This window comes from Juglans regia, chromosome 4 (assembly GCF_001411555.2).
Source record: "Juglans regia cultivar Chandler chromosome 4, Walnut 2.0, whole genome shotgun sequence".
NCBI classification, from domain to species: Eukaryota; Viridiplantae; Streptophyta; class Magnoliopsida; order Fagales; family Juglandaceae; genus Juglans; species Juglans regia.
In genome coordinates this window covers 20856855-20868154 of record NC_049904.1, presented here as the reverse complement: position 1 = coordinate 20868154, position 11300 = coordinate 20856855, and the positions used below count along the sequence as shown (strand labels likewise).

Sequence of the window (11300 nt, the reverse complement as noted above, 5' to 3'; positions counted from 1 at the left end):
GCATCGCATGTGGGTACTCTTACACGAACTTATGCACCATTGGCTACAAGTTCATCGCATAAAGTCCCCCAAGATATGAAAAAACTTATCAAGAAGCATTGTTTGGTAATGTTTAATTGATTTCTAAATTTATTTAATATGTATGCAAAATATAGAACATGCCAATTATAATTTTTTTTTTTGTATATTTTTTCAAGGATGACTTTAAACTAAATTTTGGTCGGAGAGATGATCATAAGACTGTGATGAGCTTATGTGTAATGCATTATGCAAATGTAAGGCGAGCTATTATGAGCATTCTAATAAGTTCAAGAACAAGGACGAGGCACGCCAACATGCTTTTCAGGATTTTCGACCTTCCAATTAGAAAAACTTTGTGACATTTTTGAGGATCCAACATATAAGGAAAATGATGAATTATTTTACGAGTCATATTTTATAATTTGTTGTTGCTATTATTTATAACTTTTATGCAGGAATGAAGTTCTATAAACAAAACAAATAAATCGAAATTGAAGATTCATCATCATGTAGACTTAAGATCTTTTCATCTTCTCTCTAAGAAATTGGTAATGCCTTAAAAAATATTTCGTTGTATATAGTTTGTGTAAGTATGTATTGTAATGACTTATATCTATAAAATATGTGTCTTGTAGGAAGAGTCAGATACCAATTATAATCGCAATGGAGAGTGAACTCATCCCGAAGCCAGTTAAAATTATGTAAGTATTATCTGTTTTACTTAAACATATTTGAATATTTGTGACAATATTAATTCTTTGTCTTATTTGTAGAAAAAATGGTTGCCCTACATTCTAAATCTTCATCAGATCAAAATTCATCAACATGTGATGTTCAAATTTTTACAAAAGATTTAGGTCTACGGTCAGAATATTTGAGGGGTTTAGGTCGCTATGTCAAGCCTTCTAGCTCTTCCTCATCGTCCAACATTTCCTCTAACAACTCTAGAGTGTTAGAGGAAGCGATGTCTAATATCGAGGAATTGAGGACAAGGCAGAATGAGCTAGAGGCTGGATTGGCCCATTGAGCAGACATAGAGATGCGAATAAAACAATAAGAACAACAACAAGAGGAGTTAAAGAGAGAGATGCAACTCCAAGTGCAGATGCTTAAACAACAATTCAAGCCTCCAAGCAACTAATTTATTTATTTGTTTCTGGTTCTGTACAATGAACACTAGTAGAGTTTTATTTATTTTATGTGTATTGTACAAATTGGAATGTACTTTTTTAATATATTATGTATGTGTATTTGGTTTTTAATTATTGCATGAAAACAATTCGTTATTGTTCAAACGACCAAAAACCGTTCAAACAAAAATAGTCAGACCATCCGAACAATGAAATGGACCATTCGAACGTTCTCTATAGTAGACATTTGAACACCAATCGTAAACCGTTTGAACTTAAAAAACGTTCGAATACTTACTGATGACAATGAATGCGTTCAAACATATTTGTCTATTTAACCACCAAAGTAAACGTTAAGAACAGTTTTCCATTTAAACAAATTTTGTTTCGATCAACCACTCATGAAGTATTCATTCGAACATAATTAATAGTCGAACACTATGTTTTTTCATTCGACCGTAAATCTAGGACGAAACTAAATCATTCCAAAAAAGAATTTCCGTTCGAATGGTTTCTCTCAATTTCGTCACAAAAGATTTTTTTGGGACGAAATTGATATCTTCGTCCAAAAATACATTTTGGGACACTGCTATTGGAATGATCTTTGGACAATTTCTTTTTTCGTCCAAATAAGTATTTTTGGATGAAATCAAAAGCTTTTGGGAAGAAAATTCACGTATGAAAAAACCACTTCTGCTATAGTGAAAAATGGAGATTCAAAGAGGAAAACAACTGATTTTGGCCTTGAAAGTGATTGTAACGCCCCGGTCCCGCACGGGTCAGAGAGTTACTTCCTAACACTTAAACTCACATTGCAACAATACAAAAATAGACTCCAAATTTCCAATATCATATAGTGAATTCGATTCAATCTAATTTCCTCAATATAACCAATTTTCCAAAATGTCAAATCATCACAACACAATGAAATTTCGTAATAAAATTCAACAATACTCATAAAAAAAACTTCCTATGCTTGAACCACTACACTTAAATCATCTCACTCAATATCTCATAATCTTGATCCTCAGCTGAACCATCATAATATCTGAAAAATATTGTGGAGATAAGGGGTGAGTTATCAACAACTCAGTAAGCAAAGAGCATATACTAGAATGTAAACATGAGCATTTATAAAGTTCAGTATGCAGAACAAGACATTTACTTTCAGAATGCAGAAACAACATATTTTCTTTCAGAATGCATGAACAAAACTTGTTACAAAACATCAGAGCGAAATTTTTCAAAAAAACAAACTTGTTCTCAAAAAGAAAGTCCTTTGGCATATTCAACTGAAACATTATATTCATATTATCTCATAGCATCACATCGGGACAAATACCATGTTTAACCCCCATGGTAGAGTTATAAACCACCATTATACCCGTGGCTGGGCCGTATACCATGTTTCACCCCCGTGGTAGGGTTATAAACCACCATTATACCTGTGGCTGGAACGGAACATCATCGGAAACAGATCACATTCAGATACAGATTCAGAACTTCATGCCAAGGTTTTTCAGATAACACATCATATCAAAACAAAATACTGAATAGCTTCAGATCATTTCACATGTTTGAAATAAATAGAAACCGAAACATCTTCATTTATTCATAGCAAAAACTTTTAGACTTTCATATTCGCTCTTTTTGTATAGTTCAGAAACAGAATGCACAAAACTAGCTCTTGTCTACACCAGTCATGACAGAAAATACTTTCTCTTATAGAATTTATGCATATGCAGAACAAACATCTGAGGTCGTTTTTAGATTTCTTTTAAAAAATAAACATGAATATTTTCAAAGTCAACCTCATTTCATTTCTTTTATGCAAAACTAATATATGAACTCCGCTTACCTGGGCAACTTAGCTTTTCAGAAATTTTCTCAAAAATGTCGAGTCGACTATAAATCGTCACCTATAAAAATAATCACATAATTTCTGTAAGTTTCCAATCAATCACGGATTTCGATATTTAAGCCTAAGCTTCTTAAATAACCTATTTTAATTCTTCAAAAGTTAAAACGTTCATAATTCCAAAATATATCATCACTTCCTAAAATCACCAATATCCACCATAATCCACGTCAAACACAAAACATCAATATTTAAACTCGAAACAGCCAACAAATCTCATAGCATAAACCAATCACACCAACAACTCTATCATCCAATCCAACCGACCCCCTTACTCCTTGGACTCAGTCCGGCACAACCAACCAATTCACAGTAAATATGAGTTAGCGCGAATATACATTTAAATCTCAAAAGTTCTTTGAGAAAATACTTACAATGCTATAATATAATTTTTGAAATATCACGGAGGTGCTAGAAACGACAACGTAGCAACAAAACAGTGCCAAATGCACTATGGCCGTGGGTCTCAAAAACCCACTTTTGAATGGTGACAAACCAAGACCCGAGATTGCTAGGGTAGGGCTTAGGGATGTCGATGAAGCTAGTGGTGGTGGTGGTTGGCCGTGGGTTGCGGCGTGGGCGGTAGTTTAAGGCCAAAATGCTCAAATCGGAGATGGAGATAGATGGGCTTCACCGATGACAAATTGGAGCCAAGGATGGGTGCATTAGGTTGCTAGGAGGTTGAGAATGAAATGGTGAAGAAATGGTGGCCGTTGGTGGCGCGATGGCGGCGCGCAAGCACAAGGAACGCTGTGACATAAGGCTGCGCGTGGGGGCAAACGGTGACGCTAGAGGGGTTGAGATTGGAGGGAGGTGGTCGCCGGAGGGTGGGGAAGGCCGTGGGCTGGGCGGTAGGCGCACGGCGGCGGGCTGGGAGAGGAAGGAAAACGCACGTGGAGAGGGAGAGAGGGATGTCGCGCGCGGGAGGAAGCAATTCCGGAAGAAAAAAAAAATAAAAAAAGAAAGAAGAAAAAAAGAGAAGAGAAAAAGAAAGAGGAAAAAGAAAAATGGAGGGAAATGAATGAGGTCTAATCCTCACAACTTGGGTCACAAAAATCCAACGAAAATTATTTCAAAACAACAGTTTAAATAAAATAAATTTAAACACAGTGACTAAGTAAAATAAAATAATTAAATCCAACAATACAATAATTTTAAAACCCACAAACTAATTTAAATTAAGAAAATTTTAAATGCATAACAATTATTAATATTAAGGAAATATGTCAAATTTAATTTTCACAAATTAAAAAAAAATCATGAAAATGAACCCACTAAAATCTGAAAATTTAAAACAAGAGAATCAATTTTTAAATTAATAACAAATAATCATTCAATTAAAAATACACTAAAATACGGGGTGTTACAGTGATGAATTCCAAGCTTTCCAAATTGAGGTTATATGCGTGAATTCAACACCCGTAACCAAAGTTATGGTCAAAATATTGACACATGTCCAAAACTGCCCCAAATCAAAGAAAGGTCATTGTTTCCAGCTGTACTTGAGCTTATCTGTCATCTCACGATATTTTAGTGCCATCAAAGTGTAATCTGACAGCTCAGCATCATCTGATTTGGATCCTCCAACATCACACTTGCATAGTAGTGCATATCAAGTATACTATAGGAACATATACGTGCACACGATATATCAGTGATGTTCGCATGTCGCATGTCGCATGTCACTCATAACATTCGAACATAACTCAGCCAACCAGTTTAAATATATTTTAAAAACATTACGTTCGCGTAAATCTAGTAATGTTCGAATAAATTTAACATTGTTCATACATATACGTTCGAATGTACTTAACTATAAAATGACGGTTATTATTGATGTTCGAACATATATTATTAACCGTACAAATGTTGTTTGAATTATATTCCAACTTTAGTGATTGTCTCTTTAGTGACAGTTTAAAGAAACAATCACTAAAGGTTATCTCTGGTGATGGTTTAGTGAGCGTCATAGATTCTAAATCGATACAAAAATTCAAATATGTTGTAACGGTAGCATATGTTAATGGTTGAGGTATTGGAAAGTAGTAGTAGTGTTGTTGCTAGTTTGCCCCAAGTTTTCCCTTGGTTTTGATCGTTAGCGTATTTTTTTAAAAACGTCAATATATAGAAAAAAAATAAAATAAAATATTGCACTAGAAGTCAAATTAGGGGACCCTATAGCAGGACGGACCCTTGAAGAGATTCCATGTAAGGCCCAGTTTTGTTCTAGGTGAGACCGGTTCGTGCGTGAGGGCCCAGCCCCTTTTCCTTGAAGGTGTGCGAACGGCGTTGTTTTGGAGGTTAGTAATTCCCTCCTCAACTCTTCTCTTCCCCCCCCCCCCCTCCCGATTTCTTTTCCCCCTCTTCCTCTTACGGTTTCCTTTTTTTTCTTTTTCTTCTGTTTCTTCTGGGTTTCCCTCGCGCAGACGCACTCTTCACAGGTAAACCATTTTCGCCGACCATTTTTCCTTGTTTTCTTTGGGTTGATTTCGTGCTTCTGAATCACATGGCCTAAATCTCCTCATTTCGAATTTTTTTTTCCTCCATGGCAGCAGGTCACTGTGCTCCTCCCTAGCGTGTATCTCTGTTTTCGGTAGTTGTTTTTTTTCTCTTCTTCCTCTTCGTACGCGGCTCTTCCTCTTCCACTTGGTGATTTTTTTGCCTACAGGTATCTCTTTCTCCCTCTCTTTTATTCTTCATGTTAGACCTGAACTTAACCCTCTCAGTCGACCCCCTCTGTTTCATGACTTGCAATCTTAGTTGTTGCTTGTGGTTTCTGGTTCTTGGGCTTTCGGTTTTGGCCTTTCGTGTAACCAGTGAAGCCCTTACGGGAGAATTTTTAATTTCGTTGGTAAGCCATTTTCGTTCTTGGTCTCATACGCACGCGCACACACTTTCACTTCAAGGCAGTTTATTTTCACTTCAATGATATACTTGAAAGTGTTGTTCGTGAGTTCTTGGTCATTTAAGTGAGTGAGCCAACACTTTGTATTGGAATGGTCTTAGAATTGTGGATTATTGTGGGTTGGTCGAGCAGTAAAACCGAGTGACATTTGGAATTGATTAGGGGCTGTTTTTGTACGGTTCGGGTTTCTATACGACCATTTTGGAGGGGAGGTTAGATTATTTGGAATTACATCGTTGTTGTAGCTTGGTTGAGTTGTGAGGATTGCTTGTAATTAGGGGCCTTTGAAGTGGGGTTTATATTTTGATTATTGGTGTTGGACGTTGACTTTGGAGGGTGGTTTAGTAAATATTAAGATTAGTATATGGTATTTTGGATTGAAATTAGGGCTGTCCAGATTACTACATGGTTGACTTAGTAAGCTATTTTTGCTATAATATGGTTTGGAATTGTGGGTTTTAATTATTTAGATGGAGGTTGTGTTAGTTTCTTTTAACACTTAGTTTATATATTTTTTTTTAATGAATAGGTGACGAGATTGATAGAGGTCATTCTCAAGGCATAGATAATATGCTGCAAGAGTCAGGTAAGCGGGGTTCCTATGCTAGGCCTTACACGAATTATTGGGACTGAGGTTGATTTTCTGAAAACTTTGCATATTTTTATGACGAAATGAAAATTTGAGAAAAACAAAACCAACCTCGGTCGTTTATTTGCATACTCATGAAATCTGTACAAAAAAGAGAAAAATATGTTCTGACATGCATTGTGTAGACATGAGCTAAATTCTGTCATGTGGTTTCTGAAATCTGGAAAAAAGAGCGATATTGAGAATATGAAAAGTTGTGCATTTATTTAGAAAGATGTTTTGGCTTTTGTGTTCAGCGTGTGTAAACTGTCTGATTCTGTTTTGGTACTCTGTATTATTTTGATATAACATTTGAAAACCTTTGGCATGGTGTACTGGTTTTCGTATGACTCTGTCTCTGTTTTGCTCTACTCTGCTCTGTTATGCTCTGCTCTGTTTGGGTTTGTACCAACTTCTCTGTCTCTGAGTGCACCCACTTTGGAAACAAAGTGGTTTTATTGTGGTCTTTCCTGTGTGCACACTCGGGGCTCCGAGAAGAATAAAGGAAAGATTTCACCTCTGTCTTTGCCTGTTTTGGCCACCAGGGTTAGCACAACCCTACCACGAGGGTGAAACATGGTCTCTGCTCTGTTTGATGCTCTGTTTTGATCTGATGATGATACTCAGTTTATGTTATGCCAAAGCACTAAGGGTTTTATTTGTCTTAAAACCATCGCTCTGTTACTTTTGAAAATATGTTTTGTTCTGCATGTTAACTCTGGAAAATATTTTGTTATGCATGCTCTACTTTGTAAATGCTCATGTTTGCATGCTAGCATATAACTTCTGCTTACTGAGTTGTTGATAACTCACCCCCTATCATTATAATATTTTTCAGATGATGTGGAGAGTCCAAATGAGGACCTGGATTAGATTGCTGTCTGTATTTAAGTTGAGGAAATGTTGGTAGAAGAAGGACTTCTGGTGTTCTTAGTTTTAATGTTTTTGAGTTTTATTAATATCTTGGGTTTCAATAAGATTTATGAAATTATTGGTTGGGTTGTTATGACTACCGGGAGATTACGGATTCCTTAGTTTATTTTAGCTGCAGTAATGACTTTGTGGAGTTTTCAATGTGGTTATTTAGAACTCTTGGTATTGAGATTTGCTATTAAAGATTTGGGTTTCTTTTTAGTTGTGTTGGAAAATAAGTTCTTAAGAGACAGGTAGTAATTCTCCAGGCCAACCGGGTTTGAGGCGTTACATTCCATCGTCCTGATTCTCTTGAAATTACGATTAGGGGAGAAAAATGGGTACAGAAAAAGAAGGAAATCAAAACTCGGAAAAAGGAAAACTGGAAAAATATCCTGTAATTGTGCTGCATGGGATTGTTTCTATTAAAGAATCCCAAATTAAAGGACCTTCATTTATGCACTATGAAATTCTCATCGTTAAATGAAAAATCCAAATAGTCGATGGCTTTGGAATTTTTTCCCTTATAGATAGGTATAATGGGACAGGTCCAAGAATTGCAATCTCACTAATTTGTGAGATGATGAGAGCAAAATTCGGAGTCTGGACGATCCATCCATGGTCACGACTTTTGCAGGGGAGAGGCCTATAAAATATTTTTGGATTTTGATTTTTGAAAGTGGCCAAAAAAGCCCACGCCCAATAGATTATTTGCCCAATACCAGGGCCACCATGTAGATATTCCAATGAAAAATCAACTACGAATTTTTAAATGGACTTGTCCTCATTAACTAGAGGGTCTAAAACTCTTAAGGGTATTGGAATAAGTAGTAAGTACTACTAGTCCTTATGAATGTTAGAAAATGGATACGACAAAGTTAATGCCTTTTTTTTTATATATAGAAAAGATGTGGATCAAATCTTAATACGGAAATACATATAGAGTTAAAGGCCTCGGCTACACTCGAGCGAGGCACGGCTGAAGTTTGAAGAACTGCTGAACAAGGAAATACAGAGACTTTTTAATGTAGTCAAGTAGCTAAGAAAGCAACCACCTTTGCATTCGTTCCCCTAGACAAAAACTTCATGCAAATGGGTGGATGAACACCTGCCAAAGCGAGTATTGAGCTTGGCAGAGTCCAAATCCCATCACCACAAATCAAACCAGACGCTACTGCTGGTCCAAATGCATCGGCCTTTGCCTTGTTTACCTTCCGCCACACAAATATGATCAAGCTTCCTACACACATGTCAATGGCAAAGTATGATCCAAGATAAAAGGGTATTGCCATTGCCATGGGAAGTGGAATAAAGCTAGCCTTCTTCTTTCCAACTAAATCCCTGATCCCGTTGATTACTATGGCTGCAAAAAAGAAAACATAACAAAGTGTGAGGCAATGCTTCGGCAAAGCCGAGAACCCTTCAACCCCTAGGATTGACATATTGCGGTAAACGAGCGCATAAGGCGCCGGGTATTGTGAACCAGGAACTCCAAGATCATTGAAGGCCTTGTAGAAGAGCCAAAAGACACAAGGAGAAATAACGCAACCCATTGCGGTTCCAATAATTTGACTCACGAACATGGACCTGGGTGAAGCCAACGTCATATAGCCTGTCTTAAAGTCCTGCATCAAATCAGATGCGGTGGATACAATGTTCATCATGACTCCACATGCTGCCAAACCTGTAAGAACCCCACCATGAGAGGCCCCTGCCCATGCCCCAATCGTAAAGATGGCCAGCTTTCCATACGTGGATGCTAATGACCAATCTGTCAGCCCGCAACCGTAAGCATTACAAAAGGCTAGTGTTGGCGCTACTAAGTAAATTACCACAATATAGTACCACTTGAGCTGGCTAAAGATGTGCGGAAGTGTGACAACAGATATTATTGCTATGGTGACATAACCGGCAACAGCAAGCCATGTTGGAATCTGGTCCTTGAGAAATAGCGCTGTCCGACGTTGGTCATCATAAGACAGAGATGGAGGCAATTCAGGGGGGGATCGACCTGATAAGGGAATAACTGTGCCCGGATCTTTGTTTGATAGTTGGTGATACAAACCATATAGAGTGTGACTGAGGACCTTAAAAAAGTTATAGAGGCCATCACCAAGGATCATGGCTATAGCTATGAACACCCTGTAACCTTGAAGGCCATGTAGGCTGCTTGGGCTAAGCTCTGCAGAGTACCAAGAGCCCTTTCTTGCATCTATCAGTGGCCACATAATACCCCATGAAAGAACGGCTCCAACAAGAAGAGATATGTTGATTAGATATGGACAGATCATTCCAACGCCAACATAAGTAGCTGAGAAATCAAAGTAAAACCTGTTATCAAAGGCTTTGAGACCAAATGTAGGGAAGTTCGCAAATCCACAGCCATCTCCTGCAGTAAAAAACCATTGGAAGAAGCCCCAAAGAAAGCTAAAGGAGAAGAACTTCCCCAATGCTCTCACTTGTTTCTTTGCTAGCTTGGCACCCTGTGGAGTATGGAAGCTGTTGATAAGGTGGGCAGTTGCGGTACCACTTGGATATATCAACTTGAAGTCTATAATCATAATCTTTCGAAGAGGCACCACGGAAAACAGACCGAGAAAGCTAACAACAAAAAGAAACCCAATCATCCATCCCAAAGTTGGATTCTTAATATTTTGTGCATTGTTAGCCTCTGTAGATTGTTTGGCAACAACTTCACTCATTCCAAAGAGGTAACTGCCAAAGCCACCGCTGAAAGCAATGCCGGAGGAGGCAACAACGCAGGTCTGTATAACGGTGTTCTCTTGCCTGGTGAAAGGCTGCCTCAGCATCCCGGACTTCTCTAGCAACTTGGTCCAAGTCTTGACGAAGAAGAAGCCCAGCAGCCCCGCAGACACGTTGAGGGATGGTATAATCCCAGTGGTCAGGTTGAGCTTCATCACGATGAAGGTGAAGAGAACCCCTAACACGAAGCTCACCACAAAGGCCCTCAACGTCAGCTGCTTTTGCCATGGAGGCACCTCCTTGCTCGAGAATACTTTCTCAACGGACAATAGTTCCTTGTCCTCGGCAGCTGCTTCTCCTTGTGCGGAAACGGTCAGGTCATCGGTATTGGAAGTAATCTGATCCTTCTTTTGCTCGCCTCTGGTCCCCATCATTCCAGATATGCCGATCTTCGTTTCGAATATCGGCGCTTCTTCTGCTGTCACTCTCCCCCTGGCTCGGGTCACGGCTCCGACAAAGTTGATGCCTTGTATATTACTCCTGGCTCTCATACAATCCCTATGACTCGCATGTGATCAACAACCTTGCCGTCATCTAATATTTAAGGACCATACATGCACTGTAACACCCCGGTCTAGGATGGAGTCGGAGAGTTACTTCCTGTCACTTAAACTCACATTCCAACAATATATTTATAGACTCTAAATTTTCAAGGTGATATAAAATTTATTGTTTCAAACCAATTACCTCAATATAATCAAACTCCCAAAATACCAATGCCTCAAAACACGACAAATTTTCTTAACAAAAATCATTAATATTCATAGAAACCTTCTATGCTTAATCTACTATGATAAAATCATTTCATCCATGCTCTATAATTTTGATTCTCAGCTAAAATATTCAATTTATCTAAAAAATATTGTGGAGATAAATGGTGAATTATCAAATAACTCAGTAAGTAGAGAACATATACTAGTAAACATGAGCATTTACAGAGTTTAAATACAGAAAAAGTATTAATTTCAGAATGTAGAGTCAGAACATTTATTTCTGTAGAATCAAAACATTTTTTTTTTAAAC

At 37.8% G+C, this 11300-nt stretch overlaps 1 protein-coding gene across 1 annotated transcript; it reads right to left on the bottom strand.

Annotated features, from left to right (window-relative positions):
* Nucleotides 1–8368: 8368 nt before the first annotated feature.
* LOC109021266 (probable metal-nicotianamine transporter YSL7) lies at nt 8369–10738 on the bottom strand. The gene has a single exon (XM_035689044.1). It carries the CDS (start codon nt 10649–10651, stop codon nt 8546–8548), a length of 2106 nt encoding a protein of 701 aa, XP_035544937.1. The 5' UTR covers nt 10652–10738; the 3' UTR covers nt 8369–8545.
* Between the last annotated feature and the right edge of the window lie 562 nt (nt 10739–11300).

Bases quoted from the DNA above. Each gene is read 5' to 3' on its own strand.
- LOC109021266 (XM_035689044.1), bottom strand. From the start codon at position 10,651: ATGATGGGGACCAGAGGCGAGCAAAAGAAGGATCAGATTACTTCCAAT.